We start from the raw sequence: 22,692 nt of genomic DNA, 5'->3' as shown, positions 1-22,692 counted from the left end.
TGTGATGTGAATGTCAGGCCCTCGCCGCAGGGACGTGGGCACCAGGCGCCCAGGGGCACGGCCTCTCGCTCAGGACCCCAAGGTCCACAGCAAACGTGTCCCCCTTATCCCTCCATCCCGGCCCCCGGGCTTCAGCCTCCCATCCGTGACCCCAGGGCAGCCTGGAGACTGCACAGAGGTGTGGGGACGCCCCGGCCACCCCCTCCCAGGTGCCTCTGCTCCACAAACCCCGATGGTGCGAGCAGGGAGCCCGCAGGCTGCAGCCCCACCCTGCGCCGTGAACCCTGCGCTTTATGGAGCCAGGAGCCTCTTCTCTGCTCAGAGTCCCCCCACCCTCTCATCCTGGCACTGGTGCACCCTGTGCTGGGATGGGAACCCCACTCAGGGTCCCTGTGTTCTGTCTGAAGGGGAGGGTGTGGCGAGGACGGTGACCCTGGGAGCTAGGCCACCAGAAGCCAGGGCCGCCTTCCTGCAGCGTCTCCTTCCTGAAGCTCCTGTGGGAACCCCCTGTGGGAACTTCCTGTAGGAACCCCCTGTGGGAACCCCCCTGTGGGAACTTACTGTAGGAACCCCCTGTGGGAACCGCCCGAGGCTTGGTGTTCTTATGGAACCCCAGCCCCCTGGCCCACACCTTGCCCACAGCCAAGTGACCAGACTGCCTATAATCTTGGGGACCGTTGGGCACCCCAGAACAGAGGGATGGAGGCCGCACCCCACGGGGGAGGACATGGGGCAGGACCACCGTCCTGGGTGTGGGCTCCGGGAGGTCCTGCCTCACCCGCTTGGCTGAGGGCCGCGGGGCAGGGGTGGAAGTTGGTTGAGCAGCAGCACTGGGGTGGGGGGCCGGCTGGCCAGTGGCTACATGGTCAGCTCCTGCAGGAAATGGGGGGAGAGGGTCAGGCCAGGGGGCCCAGCAGAGCCAGGTGGGGCGTCTGAAGGGCCAGCCCTCACCATGATGGCGTTGACGATGTCGCTCTGGTTGTCCCTCAGCGCCCGCACGGCCTTGGCCCTGGACACGTTGGCCTGCGCCATCACCAGCTCAATGTCCCGCAGCTCCAGGCCCGCCTCGTCCACCTGGGGGGCACAGGAGGCGCTGGGCTGCCCCTGCCCAGCCAGAGCCACCCTCCCACCCCCACCTGCTCCCGTCCTCACCTCCTCCTCCTCCTCGCCCTCCTCCTCCTCCTCCTCATACTCCGGCTGCACCCGGGGCCCAGGCGCCGACTCAGGGACTAGGGTGGAGGGCTCCGCGGGCACCTTGAACTTCTCGGCGGCAGCTCTGTGCACTTGCTGGGACAGGTCCTCGATCTGCAGCCGCAGCAGAGCGGCCGTCAGCGCCACGCCTGGGCTCCCCGCCCCGCCCCCCTGCTGGCCTTGGCCCCGCCCCCTGCTGGCCTTGGCTCCGCCCCCTCTGCCCACGCTGCTGGCCTTGGCCCCGCCCCCTCTGCCCGCCCTGCTGGCCTTGGCCCCGCTCCCTCTGCCCACGCTGCTGGCCTTGGCCCCGCCCCTGCCCCCTCTGCCCACGCTGCTGGCCTTGGCCTCCCCGAAGACCACGTAGGTGTCGGAGGCCGGGCTCTTGAACACGTCGGGCTTGGCGATGACGAAGAGGATGTTCTTGGACTTGTGGATGGTGATGCGGGTGACGCCCGGCACCTGCCTCAGGCCCAGCTTGGACATGGCCTGGGGGCGGTGGCAGGCTCAGGCCGGGTCGGGAGAGCCGTTTGCTGGACGCAGCCTGACAGGGCCCGGCTGTTTCAAGAAGGAACCCCAACGCCCACCCCCATGGGATTCACCACCCCAGGGTGGGAGGTGGTGGGAGGGGCCCCAGTCCCGGGTGGGGGTTGTCTGACCACCCCCCCACCCCCAGGGGAGCAGCCCCCAGCCCACCTTCCGGGCTTTCTTCTCGCTGCGGCTCTGCTTGGCTTTGGCTGCAGTCTCCTCGGTGCCACTGGCTGCGGCCTGGGGAAGGGCGGTCTGAGCACCCAGGGTGGGGGTGGAGCCCCCGCCCCCCGAATGCACCCCCTCAGCTGGCACCTGGGCTGGGCCCCGAGGGGCCTGGGGTCTCGAGAGGTCCTGCTCCTCTGGCTCCCCCGACGACTCCCCGTGGCTGTCCGAGCAGCTGCCAGGGGCCGGAGGCGGCTCTGGGGACGGGGGAGGGGTGAGGCGGCCCTTCCTCTCGCCTGCCCCCCGCCCCCCCACCTCTGCCCCTGGTGGGCAGCGCCCCCGCCCGGCCTCACCTTCCTCCAGGCCTCACCTTCCTCCAGGCTGTCCTGCTCGTCCTGCTGCTGGGTGGCTGGGGGCCCTTGAGGGCTGGCGGGGCCCCGGGGCCCGGAGCCAGGAGGCACTTGGCAGGGGAGTGGGGGCCGCAAGGCTGGGTCTTTGGCATGGAGGCCCCCCGTGGGGGTCACCTTGGGGCCGAGGAGGGAGGGGTGGGGCGGGAGGCCAATGCGCTGCCTGGACTCCCGGGGGTGGGTCCTGGTTCCTGAGGAGGTAGCGGCCCGTGGGGCTCCTGCCTGGGGCGACGGGAGGTCCTCCCCGTCCCCCGAGCTCTCCCGCGGACCCTGGCAGGGGCAGGGGACAGGGGCCGCTGCGGGGGGCAGGGCTGCCCCAGCGAGGATCCTGGGCACGGAGGGCTCACGCCTTGGTTGCCCGTCCTGGGGCTGCAGTGGGGAGGGGCCGGGGATTCCGGGGGCCGCCTGGGCCTGCTCATCACCCCCCACACCTCGCACCCGCTCCCGCCTGGAGGAGGGTGGTGAAGACACGGGGGTGGGCTCCTCGGGGCAGCTGCTCCCCGCCCTGGGCACAGCCCTGGGTGGAGACTCAGAAGCCACAGCCGACAGAAGCCTGGGCCCCGGGGGGCCCCCTCTGCCCTCTGCTGGGCTCTGGGGCTGCACCCGCCCTCCCTCGGGGCAGCCGCTCCCAGGAGCCTTCCCAGCGCCCTGGGGTGCTGACTCAAACCCTCTGTCCCCCTGGTTTCCTGTCCCGGGGGCCTCAGCTCCCACACCAGCAGGCAGGTGGGCCCCCCTGTTGGGCGCCAGCAGGCCTTTGGCGCTTTCCTCTCCACTGGAGGCTGGCTCAGGGGGGCCCGGGGTCCCCGAGGCATCCTCTGGAGGGTCCGGGGTCTCTGCAGCATCCTCTGGAGGGTCCGGGGTCTCTGAGGCATCCTCTGGAGGGTCCGGGGTCTCCGAGGCATCCTCACGGGGGTCCGGGGTCTCCGAGGCATCCTCACGGGGGTCCGGGGTCTCCGAGGCATCCTCACGGGGGTCCGGGGTCTCCGAGGCATCCTCACGGGGGTCCGGGGTCTCCGAGGCATCCTCTGGGGGGCCCGGGGTCCCCGAGGCATCCTCACGGGGGTCCGGGGTCTCCGAGGCATCCTCTGGGGGGTCCGGGGTCTCCGAGGCATCCTCTGGGGGGTCCGGGGTCTCCGAGGCATCCTCACGGGGGTCCGGGGTCTCCGAGGCATCCTCTGGAGGGTCCGGGGTCCCCGAGGCATCCTCACGGGGGTCCGGGGTCTCCGAGGCATCCTCTGGGGGGTGCGGGGTCTCGGAGGCAGGCTCAGGGGGGCCCAAGGCTTCCTTGGAGAGGCCTGGGGTTCCCAGTACCTCTGTGGGGGTGTATGGGTGGTCTTGGATGGTCGCAGTGGGCTCCAGGATCTCCGGGGTGAAAGTGGGGGGGTCTGGGATCTTTGCGGTGTCAGGAGCCTCTGAGGTGAGTTCAGGTCTGTCTCGGGCCTCCATGGCGGGCTCAGGGGTGTCTGGGGTTTCCAAGGCAGGCTTGGGGGGGCCTGCATCTCCACGTGAGGCCCAGGATGTCCCCGCATCTGCAGCGAGCTCCCGGCCACCCTGGCGGGTCTGGTTCAGGTCCAGAGGCTCCAGGTCTCCAGTGCAGCCCATGCCCTTCCCCTCAGCTGCCCCCTGGGCCGCGGAGGCCATGGGCTGGGTCCTGGGGGCCCCGCCTGCGTCTGCCCTCGGGGCCTGCAGAGCGACTGGGCTGGGTGCCCTGCCCGCCCCCTGCATGGTCTGGGGCTCAGTCCTGGGCTCAGGGGCCGGGGTGGTGCAGGCCCGCTCCTGCCAGGACCCAGGTGTGGCCCTGGGCACGGGCCCTGCTCCAGCGATGAGGCCTGCTCCTTGCCACCCAGCCTGAGCGGTCACTTCTGTGGCCCCTGAGGCTTCCAGCGGGGCGTGGCGGGCCAGGGCCACCGGGGGCACGGGGCCTGGAGCGGGGCCGGCCCCGGGGACTAACGTGCTCACGTCTCCCTCGGAGACCACGGGGCCGACCTGCAGGGCGGCGGCGGGCTGTGCGTGGGGCTCCCCGCTGTACAGTCTCTCGTCATCTGCTCCAGGGTAGGAGGCCGAGTCCGGGTCCGAGGAGGCGGCAGAGGTGTCGTCCCAGAAGGCGAAGGCCTCGTCCACGCCCTCGGTGACTGACAGGTCGGACAGTGACCGCAGGGAGGAGGCGAAGGTGCTGTCGTCCCTGTCGTCGCTGGCCCCGTCCCCGTCGGCGGCTGGAGCCTCTGGCTCCTGCTCCTGCCGCTCCTCGGGGGACAGGGGCGTCACCTCCACCGCCTCCACCTGGAAGAGCAGGCTGCCCCGGAACGGCAGGAGGGCGGCCGGGATCATTGGGTCCTGGGCCAGGACATCCAGGTCGAAGAAGTGGCCCTCCTGGTCCCAGGAGGAGCTGCTGTCCGTGGAGAGGCTGGACTCAGGGGACGAGGACCCCGGGGACCCTGTGGGGGGCCAGTCCTGCTCCAGCGTCTCAGAACCGGGCGGGGAGAAGCCGCGGCCCGAGGGCACCCCTAGCCCTTCCTCGGGAGCCAGGCTCAGGGAGCAGGAAGGGGAAGGGGACGAGGCCCAGCTTTCTGTGTCCGCGGTGACGTAGGAGCCTGAGGGTGAGGTGGGCGGTGAGTCCCCCACGGGCCTGGCCTCAGCCTGGGCGTCCCTGCAGGGCCCGGAGCTGGGGAGCAAGGCAGGGGTCTCACTGGGAGTGGAAGGAGGTGTGAAATAGGAATCGGGGTCTGGGGCAGGAAAAGGCACAGGAGGGTCACCCCGAGAACACGACGCGGGGGAGTGCAGGCTGGCAGGCCCCCCCTCCGGGTCCCTGAGCTGTGGCGGGGCGGCCCAGGGTAGTGGGAGTGCCTGGCACGTCTCCTCCCCCATCACAATCCGGGGCTCCAGGGTGGCTAGGAGAGGCCGCTCGGCAGGCTGCACCTCGGGGGGCCTTGGGCTGGGGCCCCCCTCCATGGGGACCGCCCAGGCTGAGAGCGCCCGGCCAGGCCCCACATCCCCGCTGGCTCCCTCAGGCGGGGGCCGGGCACCCGGCTTGCTGAGCAGGAAGGTGAGGTCCAGGGGGCTGGGCCCAGGGGTCAGGGCACACTGCTCAGGCTGGTCCCCTCTGGGAGTGGTGGCTGCGGCCGTGTCACAGGACCCGTCTGTGGAGAGAGAAGGGCGTGAGGAGGGCTGGCACCCGCGCCCCCAGGAAGGGGTACCGCCTGGAGGGGACGGGGAGCAGTCATCGCTATGTCGGGGAGCATTTCCGAGGTCTGACCACAGCAACCAGCTTGGGGTCCGTGTGTGGGCGCAGCTGTGGCACAGACGGGCACCCCGCTTTTCTGCAAGGTGCTTGGCAGCAATGCCGCGGCTCCCTGCCTGTGACCCTCTGCCCGCCCCTCCCGTGACCTCCGGGGTCAGAGGGCCCTGGAACATTCCACCCGGGTAGGGTCCCTATGCCTCAGCTTTCTGTCTGCAGAGGGAAGTGTCCACCAGACCTGAGGCGAAGCTCTGAGGTGACCCTGCCCAGTGCCCATCTGCCTGCAGCAGGCCTGGCCCTGGGGCCACACTGCTGGGCGCCGGGGGGCCAGGGGGTTCTGAAAAGGGGTCCTTTGGGTCCACTGGGGTGTGAGCAACACCCGGCACCTGAGGTGGGTGTGGCGGGCAGGGCAGGCGCCGGAGGCTGGGCCCGGCATGGTACCCTGACCCACCCACATCAGCCCGAGGCCCCAGGGCAGCGGGAGGGAGGAGCTGGGCCAAGGCTGCAGTGTGGGGAGGCCTACAGGTCGAGGTTGGAGTGACTGGTTCAAGGTCACCAGGCTCTGGGTCTGGGGATACCAGCCCTGTTCCCTTTTCTGGACTCAGAAGGAGGCCAAGCCCCCGGACCGGCACAGCCCCATCCCCAGGCGCTCTGCCCGCAGCAAGGTGCCCTTGGCCCTGAGTCGCACATGGCTGACCTCCAGCAGGCGCCGGCCCCATCAGGTCTTCCTGGCCGCCCAGGACGAGGCCTGCCTGCGGCAAACTGCCCCGGCCCTGACCCCCAGGACCCCCCCCCCCCACCGCGGTGCCCTCTGGCCTCCCTCCGGGACCAGTGCGGCCCAGTGGCCTGCAGGCAAGTGGGGGACAAGTGTCCCCAGACTCAGGGGGACCGCCGCCTCCGTCCAGATCCGACCCGCCCAGGCAGCTCCGCGCAGACAATGGAACGCCGGGGCCGGGACTCCCGGTCAGCACCGCCCCCCCCCCTTTCCCGCAGTCCCGGGGCGGCGGGCGGGCGGGGTCAGCATTCAGGGGTCGCAAGGACACGGGGCGGGGGCAGGGATAGACCGAGGGCGGGGACGCACGCGGGAAGCGCGCAGCCTCACCTGTGCGGACCCCCGGGCCGCCCGCCTCGGGCAGCAGCAGCTCGGCGCGGGCCGCCTCCCCGGGCATGGCCTGGCCGCGCGCCCGTCCCTCCGTCCCGGTGCCTCCGTGCGTCCGTCCGGTGGAGCCTGGGAGGCCACCGCCCCTCGCCCGGGATGGGGTGGGGGTCAATGGGTGACGTCACGCCGCCCCGCCCGCCGGTGCCCAAATGAGCGTGCGCGCCGCCAGGCACTGCGAGCGCGGGTCCTCCCGCCCGGGGGCGCCCTCCCGGAGCGGACCGTCTCCGCAGAGCTGCCTCCCTCCCTCTCACGGCCAGGGGCTCGCGGCGGCGGGAGGCGGGGCCCCGGGCGGCATCACACTTCGGCCGGGTCGGGGAGAGGTGGGGTCGCCAGATCTCAGGGTGCGGGCCGAGGCAGCTGCAAGTGTCGGGGGACTGGGTGCTTTGGGGAGGCTGCGCGGCCCCACCTGTCCGGGTCGGGTCGGAGCGAGCGCCTCCATCCTAGAGGTGAGCGGGGCCCGCAGCTCCGCAGTGATTGGCTGGTCCCTGGTCGGTCCCCATGGCAACCGCCTCCGGCTCCGAGAAACCAGGGCGGGACAGTCAGTGCCCCGCCCGCCCTTCCTCTCCCTCCCTCCCTGGTGGCCGCCCGGTTCCCGGCAGCGCCCGCCCCACCCAGGACTCGGGCCTTCGCTCCCGATGGTCTGACCGCCGTGCCAGGCTCAGGGAGACCGTCATTGTCCCCCAGACCGGGCGGGGGCGGGAGCACCCACTGTCAGCAGCTGTGCTGGCGGGTGGCGTGTCCTCCATCCTGCCCACGGCTCCACCCCGAGCCCGCGGGGCCAGGGGGTTCACGCCCAACCTCCGCCGTGCGCCCCGGGTGCACACCACCCCCCACCGGGGCGCCCCCCCCCCCCCCCCCCCCCGTCGCTGGGAACCGTCCGTCTGGGACTCCTGCTCCTCTTCCTCCTCCCGCCCCTCCCAGGGGCGCTAAGTCGCCCCTCCGAGTCCCCTGCCCTCGCCTCCCTGCTCCATGGGCCGGGATTGTCTGGATGAGATGGCTGGGGCTCCCCTCACCCCCCCCGACCCCCCCCCCCATGGTAAATGCCGGAAACAAGACCACTTCAGGGAAGCCCCAGTGAGGGACCCCAGGGCAGCCCCGACAGGAGGGCCCAGCCGACCACCAGGACCAGGCAGGCACTTTCTGCCCCCGAGGAACGCAGTCCTGCCACCTCTGGGAGGACCCCGACAAGGGGAGCCCACTTCGCCCCACTGGCTACAGGGCGGTGAAGGCACTGGCAAGGGGCACCCACCACCAGGCACCTCCCAACCCCCACCTTGGGACACAGCAGAGACGGGTGGCATGAGGCCAACAGTGATGCAAAGCCACAGGACCTGCGTGCGCAGCCCAATAGGATGGCTGTCGCTAGAATAAACCTCAAATCCAATCGCCTGTCCAGGACACAATAAAAATCACCCACCGTACCAGGAAAATCACAGCTAGAAAAGGAACCAACCAGCCTGGCCAGCGTGGTTACGTGGCTGAGCACTGACCCATGACCAGGTCACATGGACCCCCAGCAGGGGGTGTTGCAATCACCGAGTCACAAAAAGGAACCAGGTAGAGAATGGATCGGAACCCAGGAACCTGTGGGCTGAGAGCAGGGCTGGTGGGCCCTGGGGTGGTGGGCAGCTCACACTTCCTTAGCAGGACTCCCAGACCCGAGCAGGCTCTGCACCCCGGGTGCTTGTCCCTGCTGGTCCTTCACCTTGGGGTGCCCCATCTTGCCTGGTCTTGGAATCACCAGCTTCAGAACGCCTTCTCTCTGCCCCCCGCCTGGCTGTGCAAATGACTGTCCTATGCAGTGGCGCCTGGGGGCTCCCCCTTTACGGCAGCCTGTGAGCAGAGGTTTAACGAGGAGGGTGGGCAACAGCTGGGACAGGCACGGGGCATGAGGGCCCTTCGGCACCATGCCCGCTGTTTCCGGCTGTACTGGTGGAGGCCAGTGCCCAGCGTGCTCCCTGGTGAGGGAGCAGAGGGGGGAGCCATGTCCTCCCGGCACCAGGCAGCACTTGGCATTGAGTCCGGGTGAGACGAGAGAGGTCTCCTGCATCAACGCCCCCAAATATCGGGCTCTCGTGACCCTGCCAGCACAGGACCACCTGACCATGGGTGCGAGGGCACCTCCAGGACAACTGTTCACACCCCAATTAGAACCCCAAGCCAGGCACTGAGCACCCACTGGTCTCACAACTTGAGGACTCAGGCTGAGCTGGCTGACCACAGGCCCTGCCATGGGAAGCCACATGTGAACGTCCACGAGGAAGGTCTGTGGGTGGCAGAACAGCCAGGCAGCTGGGTGACGGGCTGCCTGTGGGAAGCCAGCCCCCTCTGCCCAGCTCCGTGCCTCTCGAACAAGTGGTTCTGCTGATGGGGGAGGAGGGAAGGCACAGGGCAGAGGCCTCGGGGCCACCCCTGCCCACAGCAGACGGGGGGGGGGGGTGGGGGGGGGATGGCGAGAGCATGGTGGACGGCGTGGGGTCACGGCAAAGCGCAGGAGGCCTCCTGGTGTTGAAAACCAAAGTTAAAGATTTATTTCCCACGAGAGGGCAGGGGCACGCAGCGCTGCTGGCCCAGGCCCTGCACGTCTGTCCTCATTGCCGCCTGCAGCCCCGGGCCCACGTCCTGGCCCCCGGGAGCCCGGCCCCGGGCACAGTCCATGCAGGCAGGTCACTTGGCCAACTCCTCTGCCACCGACTTGCGCATCTTGTCCTTGAGGTAGGCGGCCTTCTGCCACTCGGACCGGAGCTCCAGCCACTCATAGTAGGGGACCTGGGGGCGGCACCACGTGAGCAGCACAGCTCCAGCCTCCACCCTGCAGGCCCGGGCCGTGGGACCAGTGCCGGCCTCAACCACTCGGGCTAAAAGCGGCTCCCAAATGTTTCAGTTGTTTTAACAAAGAGCTGGCAGCATCGCCTGTGGCGCTCACAGGCTACCTCTTGGAAGGAGCAGGAGGGACGGAAGTCTCCCAGGCGAGAGCGGGCTCGGTGCTGCTCACCTGGTTTGAACCTGGGCATCCTGCCCCCCCCCTCAACCCCCCCAACAGGCCCTGGCTGTGCAGGTGGGAGCAGGACCTGAAGCCCCGCTGACATGCCCCCTTCGGTCACCACCTGCCCGACAGGTACTCACGTCCACCACCAGGAAGCCGGCAGCCAACACGTGGCGTCGGGCGAGCACAAAGCGGCCCAGCAGGTCTTTGCTGCGGCTGGCGAAGTTGGAGAACTCCCAGCGCAGGAAGGCCAGCCTGGGGGAGGGAGAGGAGCCACTGGGCTGCCCGTGTCTGTCCTCGGAGGGCTGGGCAGCGCCGGGCAGAGCAGGCCAGGGCAACACCAAGAGGAACCGGGGAGGACCTAGGCGCATGGCCTACCTCTTGGCCGTAGGTGGCGGCAGCTGGCCACCCGAGGGCGGGGACAGATGAGGGGCCACGAAGTCCCTCAGGGGCAGGAACTGGCCTTCGGCATCCAGCAGCACCTCTGCGTCTGGGGAGGGGCAGCAGACGGAATGGTCGGCTGTCCCCACGTGGAGGGCAGGGCGGGGCGGGCAGGCCCTAGCTGGGTGGACGGGCGGGAGGCTCACCGAGAACCCAGCCGTACTGCGTGGCCACGGAGAAGCGGCCCCGGTCAGCTCCCCCCAGCAGCCCCTTCAGGGTCTCCTGCAGCTCCTTCTGCAGGGGCGTCACCTTCCTTTCAGGGGCCGGGGGCCCGGGGTCCAAGGCCGAGGCCGGCAGCAGGGGGCCCGCGTACTCGGGGTGCTCCAGCCGGGCCGTGGCGTTGATGTGCAGCAGCTTCTGGAAGGTGCTCTGGCCCCTGGGGGACCTGTCACCTACGGGAAGAGGTGCAGTGGGGGGGGAAGGAGGACCCGATGGGTCACGCGCAGGCAGACGGCAAAGCACAGACGCTGGGGAGCCTGGCCCCTCGTCTCCCTGCTCCTGGCCTGGCACTGGGCCTAGAGGCTCCCACCGCACCTGGCCGAGCGCACACAGGCTGGGCAGCACACGGGCCCCCGCCCTCACCTAGGAACTGGGTGTGCAGCTCGGGGCGCAGCACGGCCTGCAGCTCCGACGCCCGGGCCTGCTGCAGCACGCACAGGGCCCACAGCACGTCCACCTGCAGGGCCGGGTCCAGGTCGGCCAGCTGACTCCCCAGCTTCTCATGTACCTGGGGGACAGGGAGGGGTGCAGGGGAGGCTCTGCTCAGTATGCGCAGATGTTCTGGGTGCGAGGCCGCCACTGGGAAAGGTGCCAGGAACCATCCAAATCCCCTGGGACCAATCGGGTCAGAAGGACATTCAACTGGGCTTTCCCACTGGCCCCTCCATGGGCAGAAGGCGAGGCACAAACCACCTCTCCAGGAACGTCCGAGTGGCCCCAGGACGGGAGGCATTTCCGGCCCCGAGAGGGACTGAGGGCTCGAGTGGACGCAGCCGGGGTGGTGCCCTTACAGAGACCCTGCCAGTGGGTCGGAGCCTCGGGGGCGTTAAGGCGGAGACAGGAAGTGAGCCCGCCCAAGGGCGCCTCCTGGGCCTGCAGCTGCCCTGGCCCACGGTCGAGTGCTGCCCCCAGACAACCCGGGAGGTCTGGCTCCAGCTGGCTCGCTCTGCCCCCTGCCCCTGCACGGCCTCCCTCCTTCCCGCCTGCAGGGAGGGCCGGGAGACCGTACCAGGCTGAAGAACGCTTCCTCTTGCTCCGGACGGAAGTTCAGGCGGGCGAAGGCCAGCAGCACGTTGCAGAGGTCGGACAGGGTGACGGTCTGGGCCCGGCTGAGGACGTGCTGGGCACAGGGAGGCAGGGGGGCAGGATGAAGTGTCCACACCCTCTCTGCCTGGCAGCAGCCCCAGAACCCGCCCAGCACGGCTGTGCCGACCAGGTGCCCATGCACCTCAGCACAGGCACCGTCTTCCTCACACGAGCTCCCTGTGGCAGCTGAGGGGGGTCTCAGCTTCGCCACCCGCACAGATTGCCAGTTCGGTGCCCACTGCAGCCGCCATGACTGCAGCACGGGGAGAAATCGTTCTCTCCCCGCTACGGCGTCCCTCCAATGCAGAGCAGGAACCCCATGTTTGCACTGGGGCGTTTCTAGCCCCTGGACCTCCTGACAAACCCCAGGACTCAGGTGTGCACCCTGCTCACCTGGGCAAAGGCCTCGAACAGGGGCAGGTTGAGCCACTTGAGGAAGGCGAAGGACTTGGCGCAGCGGGCCACCTCGCCGGACGTGAGGCCGGGCACGTGGGGCAGCAGGTCGGCGGCCAGGCGCTGGAACACCTGGGTCTGGTGGAAGCCGAGTTTGCCTTCGGGACAGAGCAGACCCTGGGGTTCACCTGGAGGCCCACCCAGCACCCCAGCCCGGCCCTCAGGTCTAGGAGCTTGGTGTCTGTAGCCAAATTTATCCCTGAGGCCCAGCAGAGGGGCCCAGGGCCCATGGGCCACATTGTCTCTATGGCAGCCTTCCGGGCCGGTGCCTGCCACGGGGGGACAGGCACCGAATCTGACACGGCTGCAGCCAGGGCGCCCCCAGCTCTGCGCACGGGCTCACCGTAGGCATAGGCCAGGTCCAGGAGGACGCCTTTGCTCAGGGGGAAGGGCTTCTGGACCAGGTGGTAGGAGATGGCCCGCAGCAAGGGCAGAGACCGCCGGTTCTGAGCCGCCAGCGCCACCAGCACCCTCTGCAGCTCTTCCGGGCCGAACTGCTCCACCAGGTCCAGGCACTGTCAACCACAGCCCAGGGTCAGCTCGGCGCCCCTGCCGGGGTCCCATGCAGCGCAGCCCCTGCGAGACAGCAACTGGGCCTGAGCTTACTACCCACAGCCCCCTGCAGGGCCCAGGGCAGGGGACCCAGGGCCACTGAACGGCGGCCCTTGTTGTGGCAGCCATGTGGCCAGCCCGGCTATGGGGGACGGGGCTGAACTGACTTGGCTGTCGGCTGGGAGCTGAGCCTCGGGGCTGGCCTGGGCCACGGGGGGGGGGCGGGGGAGGGACCCAGCAGGCCCGCCCACCCTGCCTCTCCCTTGCCCTCAGCCCCAGTACCTTGTCCTCCAGGTGGTTCATCAGCGGCTCCGAGAGGGACCCCGCCTTTGTCAGGAGGGCCACCAGCGTGCGGCCGTCCTCAACCTCCACCCAGCGCCGCTCCAGGTTCAGCAGCAGCTCGGCCAGCAGCTCCCGGGAGCCCCGCTCCTGCATGTAGGCGGCGCTGGACTCGGCTAGGAAGGCCAGGTGCTTGAACTTGAGCCTGCGCAAGCGCCAGCGCACCTCCTGCTCCACCGACAGCAGCTCCTTGGAAGTGGTGGGGAGCGCCAGCGTGTAGAGGCTCCGGAGCAGCTTCACGAGAGTCCCGTGCCAGACGGTGGTGATCTGGGGGACACAGGCAGGGTCACGCCGGCACCCAGGCAGGCACCGGTGTCTGCCCTGGCCAGGCCGGCTGTCCAGCCCATCACCTGCAGCAAGAACTCTGAGAGGTAAGACCCTGGAGTGTCCTCACACCTGACCTGTGCTCAGCCCTGCCCGCCAGGCCGCCCGCTTCTGCTGCCCACCTGCAGGCCCGTCCAGGCCGAGGCCAGAGGGAGGCCTGTGGGGCCACCTAGGGCCCAGACGGGCCAGTTTTGTCAGCAAACTCGCTCCTTTGCTGAAGACAATGACGATCTTTAGCTGTTAGTTTTCTTCAAAGCAGCCGGCCCTCGTTCGAAGCCGCACAGGGAGGCCCTTTGCCCTTAGACATGTCGGCACCACAGAGCCCTGCCACCCCCACTCCCAGGCTTTAGGAGGCGGCAGCTGCCGCCCCCACCAGCTCTTACAAAACCCGGCAGGGACCAGCACCTGCAGGCCTCACCCCCTGTGTCACACGCCACTCCCCTGTCTCTGAGGGAACCGGTGGTCTGGCATCAGCCCTGCCCCCTGCACCCCGCACCCCCACCTCCCAGGTCTCCGTGCGAGCTCTGAAGGAGTGATCCCGCTGGGCCCTGCAGTGTCTCCAGGGCCCAGAGAAACATGAAGCCACCCGAGGGGCCTTGGCCCAGACGCACCCTCGCGGGAGGTGGCGTGGCCCAGACCCACCCCCGTGGGAGGTGGCGTGGCCCAGACCCACCCCCACGGGAGGTGGCGAGTCTGTGCTCTGACTACGGGTGGCACAAGACTCCGGTCCCAGCCTCTGTCTTCATACGGGGACCGTGCGGCCGAGAGGGACCAAAGCCACTCACACGGAGTGAGAAGCAAACGCTGCTGTGACAGGTGGGGAGGGAACAGAGTTTAACCTCAGTGTCACAAGGCCCAGCGCCTGCGTCTTTCTGACGGTTCCTGGACGGCAAGAAGGATTTTAAAAAAGCCTGGTCACCCTTCGCATGGTCAGTACTTGGCTCCCAGTTTGTTACAGTTTAAACTTCATCACGTTTAGTTTCCTCAGATTTGCTTCAATCGTGTCTCTATTCAATAACAACTAGAATTACAGCCTTAAGACAGGAGGGCCCCTAGTTAGCCATTTGTACGCCGTAAGTGTCTGTAGACGCAAGCGGGGGAACTTTTTAAGTTAAATTCAAAATACTGTGGCAGTTAACTGGTTAAGGTCACTTTACTTTTTTTTCAAACCCTCACCTGAGAATATTTTTTCCATTGATTTTCAGAGAGTGGAAAGGAGAGAAGAGGAGGAGGAGGAGAGGGAGGGATAGAGAAAGAGAGAGAGACATCGATGTGAGAGGGACTTTGACTGGCTGCCACCTGCTCAAGCCCTGCATGGGCCTGGGATGGCACTGGCAACCTCCTGGTGCAGGGCAAGTTGCCCAACAACCGAGCCACCCCAGCCAGGACAATCAAGGCGATTTTTATGAGCTATATTCTCCCCTATCTCCACCCTCATCCTTCGGGAATCGGACCGGCTGAACACCCACACCTCCTCAAGCTTTGAGAGTGAGCCGCCATCAGCCAGACCCCGGGGAGGGGGCGCGCCAATGAGCAGAGCACAACCAGAAGCAGCAGAAGCAGAAGCAGAAGCAGAAGCAGAAGCAGGCTGGCACCCTCCACCTAACAGGGCCGCCGGGAGGGTTACCAGAGAGAAGGTGTGAAAGTGACAGACGGGCTGTGGCCTCAGTGCCCCTGCTGTTTCCACCTGAACAGCCTGCGACCCACCTGACTGTTGACAAGCTGGAGGAGCTGCTGAAAGCGGGCGTCCTGCACGAGCAAGGCTTTGTCCTCTGGCTTCTCGGACAGCAGGCGAGAGAGCCTGATGACCACGAGGGCCGCCTGGTCCTGCTGCAGGCCGTGGCCGCCACCCAGCAGCTCCAGGAGCTCCTCCGGCCCCGTGGCCTTCCTGATGAGCTCGTCCACCTCCTGGCGCTCCGGGCAGGGGCCGATCGCCTGCTCCTTCTCCAGGCGCTGTGACGAGGAAGCTGGGAAGTGGGAACTGGGTGAGGTAGCTGAGGAAGTCAGAGGCTTAGGGGCCACCCTGGCCAGGCTCAGGCGGCCAGCCGGAGGCCCAGCAGGGGCTAGGTGGGCGGCCTCTCTCAGGAGGCAGGCACATCGCTTCACCAGGCGAGCTGCCATGACGGCCGGGCGGCAGGGAGGCGGCACTCCTAGCAAGTCATTCCAAGGCCCTGAGGGAAAGAGAGCAGGGGTTGGTGCGCAGACAGGAGGCCGTGACAGGGAGATGGAGGCGCAGGCACGGCTCCACGCTCAGCCCGCACCTCCTGGCCCCCCCATGCCCAGGACAGCACCTCCTGGAGCAAAGACCTCAGAGGTTAACCGAACGCCACAGCAGGGCGCACGCAGGCGGCTGGGGGCGTTTCAGCCCTGATGGTGCTTCGTCAGATCAGGCGCCCCTCACTCGCTCAGGAACCAGAAGGGCTGGCGATTTGTTTTCAAATGTTAAGTGTCTTCAGGATTAAGAATGAGGAGAGACGACGAGGTAAGATGTTTTCTATCACTTTCTCCTGAGCCTTCCTGGGCACAGAATCCACATCCCACAGCGTCCGTGGGTCATTTTTATACTTTTAGACACAGAGCGAGCTTCCCCAAGTCTGCACCGACCTACTCCAAACACGGACACAGCCGGCCGGCGTGGCTCCGGCGTGGCTCCCTGGCTGAGCATCGACCTATGAACCCGGAGCTCACGGCTCCGGCTCCATTCCCGCAGGGCACATGCTCTGGGCTGCAGGCCGGATCCCAGGAGGGCGCCAGGAGGCAGCCCGTCAGTGACCCGCTCTCATCACTGACGTCTCCCCCTCCCCCTTTGAAAGCAATAATAATGATAATAATAATAATAAGTTAAACTCCTAAACCAATCGCAACGGGCACTCCACAGGCTTAGAACTCCCTCCCAGCAACACGCCCCTCGCCCTGAGCAGGCCCTGCGCCCTCCTTGCACTGGGCCCCTGGCCCCCCTCCCGCCGCAGGGCCCAGACCACAGTTCCCTCCTCCGAGAAGCCGCTGCAAATCCCAACGACGGCGCTGACCGCCCGAGTGGCCCGGGCAGGCAGGTGCCGGAGGCGGCAACCCGCAGCCTGGGCCTCCCCGGAACCCGGATGTGGCCGCTATATTCTGCTTTTACTGGTGGGTTCCTGCAGCGTCGACCCAGGAGGTCAGGGCTCGACTCCCGTCGGGGCACAGGCCCGGCTGGCGGGCTCCGTCCCCCGTGCGGGGCGCGCAGGGGGCGGCCGATCCGCGATCCCCTCTCCCCCTTCCTCTGAAATCAATAAAAACAGTAACAATAAACAAAAAGCTCGGCCTGACTGAGAGAGAGGCCCCGGGAGAGGGGATCCCGGCCCAAGGTCGACGGCGCGAGCACCGAGCCGGCAGCGGGAAGCACCGCACGCTCCCCCAAGGCGACCCCGCGAGCCGGGGAGGAAACGAGGTCCGGAAGGGGCCCAGGCAGCTCGGGGAGACCCCACGGCCAGGACGGGGCTCGCGGGCCGCCACGCGGGGCCGGTTGCGAACCAGGACCGGCCGGGCTGCCCCCGCCCCCGAGGCCCTGCCGCGCCGGCCCGCGCACCCGTCCTGGCTCCCCGCCGACGCTCCGGCCCCGGAACCCGCGCGCTGCGGCCCCTCCCCTCCGCCCGGAGACCTACGCCGCGGCCACGGCCGACACCGCCGCTGACCTCCCTGTCCCGTACGGAGCGCCGCCGGAAGCGAGACTCGCGGACGTCTCCCGACAGGAAGTCACGGCGGCGGCCCATTTCCGGTCGGGTGCCATCTTTGTTGAGGGCACACGGCCGGAAGTCACGGCGGCGGCCCATTTGCCATCTTTGTTGCGGGCGGAGACTCGGCGCCGTGAAGTGGGGCGCGGGGTCGGGGTGCAGTTTAGGAACTGGGAGGAGGAGAATGAGAGCCCAGAAGCGAAGGCTGGGAGGCTGTGCGCCCCGCAGCGGGCCCCGGGCCCCGCGGGGTGTGCAGGCGGCCGGCCCCGGCCTCTGTCCCCGCAGCGGGGGTGGGCCTGCCGGGGTGGGGCCGCGGACCCACGCAGACCCCGCCCCACGTGGCCGCCCCAGCCGCGGCCGTCCTGCCGAAACGTGGGCACAACTCGCCTGCGTCTTGCCTTTAAAAAACGAAAAGGAAGGATTCTGGGACTTTGTGCGCCGTTTCCGATTTGTAAGGATTGAGGTTTCACTATAAGAGGACGCGCGGGGCCAGCCGCGCAGGCGGTACCTGGGGCCTGGGTGTGGACTCGCTCGTGCCCCGTCCCGCCACGTTCCCTCCCCCGTGGGGTTAGTGACTGTGCCTGAGGCCCACCGAGCCCCTCACCTCCCGTCTCCGTCTGTCCAGATGCGCCGACAGAGAAGCCAGTCCGTCTGCCGGGCCTGAGCCCCCGCGGGCACCTCCGCGCCCCCGTCCCTGGTGCCGCCGCTCTCTGTGCAGGTGTGCGCGCGCGCAGGGGTGTGCGCAGGTGTGTGCGTGCAAGTGTGTGCGCAGGTGTGTGGGTGCCTGTGTGTGCGTGTGCGCAGGTGTGTGCAGGTGTGTGCGTGCAGGTGTGCGCGCGTGTGGGTGCCTGTGTGTGCGCAGGTGTGTGTGCGCAAGTGTGTATGCAGGTGTGTGCGCGTGTGTGTGTGGGTGAGCAAGTGTGTGGGAGCCCGTCGGGGGCTGGGATGGCGCCCTATAAGGACATGTCCGTTTGGAAAGATGGAAAGTTCTGGGGATGGGGTGCTGACGTGAATGTGCTGAATACCACTGAACTGTACTCTAAACAGGTTCAGGGGGTGCCTTTTAAATAATGTGCATTTTGTGATCGTTGTAATAATAATAATGGGACATTGCGAGCTGAGTCCTGGGCCCCTCCAGGGAGCTGGGAGGATTCCTCTGTTGCCCCCTCTTTGGAGTCAGGCCCCGTCCCAGGGGATGGAGATACAACGGTTACCGGCAGGGGGCGCCACAGGCCCGCACACCTGCCTGTCGCCCCGCCTCTGCCTCCTGTGGTCTGGGCGTCACAGGAGAGGAGCTGCTGGTGGGTTAGGAATCCTGGGCTCAGAGCCTCCCTTACAGAGGAGGCCACTGTGGTGTCAAGAAAATGTTCTTTTTTTAAAAATGATGATTTTTTTATTTTATTAAAATATATTTTATTGATTTTTTACAGAGAGGAAGGGAGAGAGATAGTTAGAAACATCGATGAGGGAGAGACATCCATCAGCCACCTCCTGCACACTCCCTATTGGGGATGTGCCTGCAACCCAGGTACATGCCCTTGACCGGAATCGAACCTGGGACCTTTCAGTCTGCAGGCCAATGCTCTATCCACTGAGCCAAACCAGTTTCGGCAAGAAAATGTTCTTTTAAAACCATTTCTAAGTAAGAAAAATTGCCAAACAGACACCATGGTAGGAGTCCGGAGGGGAGGCCCTGGGTCACTGACTCGGGGATCTGACCCAGAGAACTGAGCCAGGGGCGTGCGGGGGGTGGGGGGGGCTGCACCTCAGGACCGAGCAGTTCAATCCCCCGTGTGGGGCGTGCAGGCGGCAGCCGATCCATGATTCTCTCTCATCATTGATGTCTCTCTCTCCCTCTCCCTTCCTCTGAGATCAATTATATGCGTAACCTCCAGGGTGACAGGTATTTTTCTGTGGACGTTCCCAACGTGTCTTCGCGGCTTCACACCGCGTGGGGCTCCTCTCACCGTGCCCTCCTGCCCAGGAGTCTCCGTCCTCCAGCCACTTTGAAGGGGTCTCCTTGATCCGCAGTTGGGGCAGTAGGTGTGCCCTGACTTGATGGGGTCCTGGCCGCTGGGGTTCCTGGAGCCGCTTTAACCTGAGATTCAACTTCTGGAGCGATGGTCTCAGGGCGGCTGGCCTGAGGGTCGCGGAGAACATGTCGTAGGGTGACTGGGTGGTGAGAGGATGTGTGGGTGGGCCTGGCCGAGAGCAGGGCCCCGGAGGTGGCAGCCTCAGTCCCAGAGTCCACCTCCTCTCAGCCTTCACCTGACCCCCGGCCCCTGCTCCCAGCCTTCAGTCCGCAGGGCAGCGTTCAGCTGGCTCTCCACCCACGGGGCCAGGAAACCCCAGAAGCTGGTCCCAGCTGCGGCTGCGGGAGGACAGGGCAGAGGCCCCGCTGGGCTCTCAGGGCGTGTCTGCCGGAGGGACTGTGCCCAGGTGCTCGCTGGCACTCCACGCACGTTAGTGGCCCCATCAGGTGGACTCAGCTCCGTGGGCCTCGCGCCCATCCATGGAGTTGCCGCCACTGGTACCGCGAACATGGAGCGTTTGGGGGTGGTGGGTGGGGAGATGAACAAGGAATTCTAGTCCCTTCCGGGAGCCAGGAGCCCGAGCCTCGGTGACAACGCGGATCCGTGTGGGACCCACTCGAGGTTTTAGTTTCTGCACCTGGTGCAACAGCAGATTCACAGGACGAACACGTGTTGCAAGTCACAGCTTTTCTAGGCTCCCAGCTTTCCGTGAAGGGAGACAGTTTTGGGGGTTTTGCATTTGGTGGCAGCGCCGGCCGGCCCTCGTGGACGCTGCTGTGCTGCGGAAAGGGTGTCTCGGTGTCAGGCCTGCGGCGCGGCCCTGGGATTCCCTAACGGGAGTGACCTGCTGGGCACTTGCTTGAACATGTGTCTTTAAAGTTCACTCCAGCGCAAAGTACGCGGAGGGGACATAGACGAAAAGACCTGAATTTGAACCAAAGTTCTGCCAGAGGAAATAAGATGGCGAGGCCTTGGCCTGGGCAGGGGGGTCCCACCCCACTCAGCCCTGAAAATAAAGCAAAAGGCTTTTTGCACACCCCAGAGGACGAGCGGTTCCCTGATTGCTGGGGTGTTTTTTGTTTTCTTTTTTAAAATATTTTTTATTGATTTTTTGCAGAGAAGAAGGAAGAGGGACAGAGAGTTAGAAACATCGATGAGAGAGAAACATCGATCAGCTGCCTCCTGCACACCCCCTACTGGGGATGTGCCCGCAACCCAGGTACATGCCCTTGACCGGAATCGAACCTGGGACCCTTGAGTCCGCAGGCCGACGCTCTATCCGCTGAGCCACACCGGTGCGGCTGCTGGGGTGTTTTATGCTCCTGTTTTGTAAGTGCATTTTTATCTGTCATGAGTAGCCCTGCGATGAAAAGCCGCCTGTGTCCCAGGAGGCCAGCTCAGAGGCTTTGATGCAGCTCGCACGGTTTTGATACCAAGTTGCTCTCATAAATATTGTATCCGTTCTTCCCTTGGAGAGTGTGTCAGAGGCCTCCTCACCCGCTGCGTGAGCGTGAGCGTGGGATTAGCCACACTTGTAGTCGTGGCCAACTCAATAGGTGAAAAAAAATCATCTCATTATCATCATTGGTAACGTTTTGGGTGCTAGTGGAGGCCAAACAGATGGTGGCAATTATCTTTTTTAAATAAATTGATTTCAGAGAGGAAGGGAGAGGGAGGGAGAAACGTCAATGGTGACACAGATGGGCTGCCTCCTGCACGCCCCCTGCTGGGGGTCCAGCCGGCAACCCTGGCATGTGCCCTGACCGGGAATCGAACGCGGGACCCCTTGGTTCATAGGTCAAAGCTCAACCCGAGCCACCCTGGCTGGGCGGTGGCGATTACCTCTGGAAGTCGACCATTTGGAATGTCCCCGTTGCAGAGTATTTCATGTTATAATTTGGAACCGGAGGTTTATAATGAAGTTGGAGGAGATATTGAAGCCGGTACCCAACTTCAGGCAGAGGACAGCTCTCTGAACAGGGCACCTGGCGTCTGCTGACAGCGATGACGGTCCAGGCAGGCGCGGCCGCAGGAAGGCCGCCGGCTAATTCCCGGTGACATTGCTGCCAGCAGCTGGGCTTGCCGGTTGCTACACGTTGATACGTTTGTTTGTCCTGTGGTTTTGAGTGACTTTCGCCACAATCTCTCAGCAGAATGAAGCTGCCACGTTCTTGCAATTAATTAACCATCACATTTAATTTCACACTCCGAAGGTTTGGAATAGCTCCTGTTTGCAAAAGAATGAAACAGAATGTTTAAAGAACCAGCGTGTAGTATTGTCAATTAAGTCTGGGCTAACCGTTAATAAACACAACACGGTGTGGGAAGCCATCTGCTGGCTCGGGCGCCGAGGGGGCCCCCGCCTGGTCTGGGCGCGGGGACTGGACGCGGGGACTGGACGCGCCTGACCTCCAGGAGGCGGCTGGCGGGAGTGGCCACTCGCCTCAGAGCAAAGCTCCTCCTGGGCTGTGTTTGAGCGAAGCCAGCGCACATCGAGGACAGGACGATGACAGAGAACCCGCTTCCTTTAAGAAACTGCTTTTACTGATTTCAGAGAGGAAGGGGGAGGGAGAGAGACACGTCACTGATGGGAGAGAATCATTGATCAGCTGCCTCCTGCACGCCTTCCACTGGGGATCGAGCTCACAACCCGGGCATGTGCCCTTGACGGGAATTGAACCCTCGGGGTGGGCAGCGCAGGTGGGGGACAGCGTGCAGTAGGCGCACCTGGGGGCCCAGAACGGGGTGGACGTGCCCGGTGAGGGCACGAGAGGTGAGGCCTGCAGGTCGCAGACCCCAGCCGCATGGCGGACTCTGTCTAAAGAGAGAAGCGCCTCTGGATTGGCCCCCCCTCCCCCCACGTGCAGGGTGGCCGCCGCTCTCCTCCGTGGGGGCTCGGGCTGCCGGCTTGGGGTGGCACCAGGACACCCGTGGAGGCGAATGAAGCTGGTTGCCCCCCCCCCCCCCGTGCCCGCAGCCTCCCGTCTCTGGCTCGGGGGACACCCCACTCTGCCTGCAGCCAGGGCCCAGAATAGCTGCGCTCCAGATGGCTGCATGCTTGGCCGGGGTCCCTCCGTCTTCCTCTCCACACCTCCCGCCCCAGCTCAGAGACGCAGCCTGCACAGCCCCGAGGCCGGTGCCTCCCCGGCCCTCCGTCCACCCCCGCCTCCGTCCACCCGCTCTGCGGCCAGGGGCCTCCTGCCTGCTCCTGACCGGCCCCTCTCAGCCCCCTGATTTCACTGCGCTTTGCTGCTAACTGGCCCGCTTCCATTTTGGTCCCATGTGTGGCTGTGCCAGCAGGGGGCGTGGTCACCTGAGGAGGGGAGGTGGCCACATGACAAGGGGGTGGGGCCACGTGATCAACAGGAAGTGTGCACCAAACGGGGTGGGGCCACGTGATGGCTGGAAATGGCCACGTGGCCGAGGTGGGGGTGGGGGCGGGGAGGTGCGCACGTGGCCTGGGTGTGGGGGGGGAGGGCTGGCACCCTGGTTTCAGGTTCTGCCCCAGAACGGGGAGAGCCCCCCCCCTTCCTGTGGGTTAGGTGGTCTCAGTCATCAGAGCAGCAGCCCAGGAAACAGCCCTCCTGCCCCTCCTTTTGGGGCTTTGACCAGGTTCTGGGAACAGCGGAGCCCTGAGCCCCGGCAGGGGATCCCCCAGACCTCACTGCAGGGCTCCCAGGGTGCTCCCTCCCTTTATTTTGTAAATATAGACCTTCCGCTGTTCCCAGCGCCCCATTCTATGGCAATGCACCTGCTGCTGCTCTGCAGCCCTGTGCGTCCTCCATGGTCCCCTTAATTTCCAAAATGTCCTAAACCTGTCCTAGCTTACCCCTAAAATTCCTGTTTCAGTGGGAGGCTCAGGGCCTC

The 22,692-nt window shown here is 66.2% G+C and overlaps 2 protein-coding genes, 1 non-coding gene and 1 pseudogene across 6 annotated transcripts; all 4 read right to left on the bottom strand.

Moving 5' to 3' along the window:
* Nucleotides 1–762: 762 nt before the first annotated feature.
* NACAD (NAC alpha domain containing) lies at nt 763–7,130 on the bottom strand. Its single transcript, XM_059655963.1, has 8 exons — nt 6,626–7,130; nt 2,252–5,425; nt 2,032–2,138; nt 1,885–1,956; nt 1,531–1,677; nt 1,153–1,305; nt 952–1,074; nt 763–873 (listed from the first exon to the last, which is right to left on the bottom strand). Exons 1-8 carry the CDS (start codon nt 6,690–6,692, stop codon nt 859–861), a joined length of 3,858 nt encoding a protein of 1,285 aa, XP_059511946.1. The 5' UTR covers nt 6,693–7,130; the 3' UTR covers nt 763–858.
* A 2,060-nt stretch (nt 7,131–9,190) lies between these two features.
* Nucleotides 9,191–16,824, bottom strand: TBRG4 (transforming growth factor beta regulator 4). 4 transcript variants are annotated; one of them, XM_059655979.1, is made up of 12 exons: nt 15,374–15,734; nt 14,790–15,253; nt 12,702–13,025; nt 12,211–12,382; nt 11,808–11,965; nt 11,338–11,448; nt 10,692–10,836; nt 10,256–10,501; nt 10,047–10,158; nt 9,809–9,923; nt 9,336–9,451; nt 9,191–9,301 (listed from the first exon to the last, which is right to left on the bottom strand). In XM_059655979.1, exons 2-11 carry the CDS (start codon nt 15,201–15,203, stop codon nt 9,350–9,352), a joined length of 1,899 nt encoding a protein of 632 aa, XP_059511962.1. In that variant the 5' UTR covers nt 15,204–15,253; nt 15,374–15,734; the 3' UTR covers nt 9,191–9,301; nt 9,336–9,349. The 4 variants fall into 4 exon arrangements, with proteins under 4 accessions (XP_059511962.1, XP_059511960.1, XP_059511961.1 ...); XM_059655977.1 differs by lacking the exon at nt 15,374–15,734 and adding an exon at nt 16,724–16,824 and having other exon boundaries at nt 9,191–9,451; XM_059655978.1 differs by lacking the exon at nt 15,374–15,734 and adding an exon at nt 16,754–16,772 and having other exon boundaries at nt 9,191–9,451.
* LOC132211599 (small nucleolar RNA SNORA5) lies at nt 12,043–12,176 on the bottom strand. The gene has a single exon (XR_009447507.1). It is a non-coding gene; the product is annotated as a small nucleolar RNA SNORA5 (small nucleolar RNA).
* On the bottom strand, nt 12,471–12,596 carry LOC132211600 (small nucleolar RNA SNORA5; annotated as a pseudogene).
* Nucleotides 16,825–22,692: the final 5,868 nt, after the last annotated feature.

The sequence above is a fragment of the Myotis daubentonii genome, chromosome 10 (genome assembly GCF_963259705.1).
Source record: "Myotis daubentonii chromosome 10, mMyoDau2.1, whole genome shotgun sequence".
NCBI classification, from domain to species: domain Eukaryota; kingdom Metazoa; phylum Chordata; class Mammalia; order Chiroptera; family Vespertilionidae; genus Myotis; species Myotis daubentonii.
This window is presented reverse-complemented; position numbering and strand designations above follow the sequence as displayed.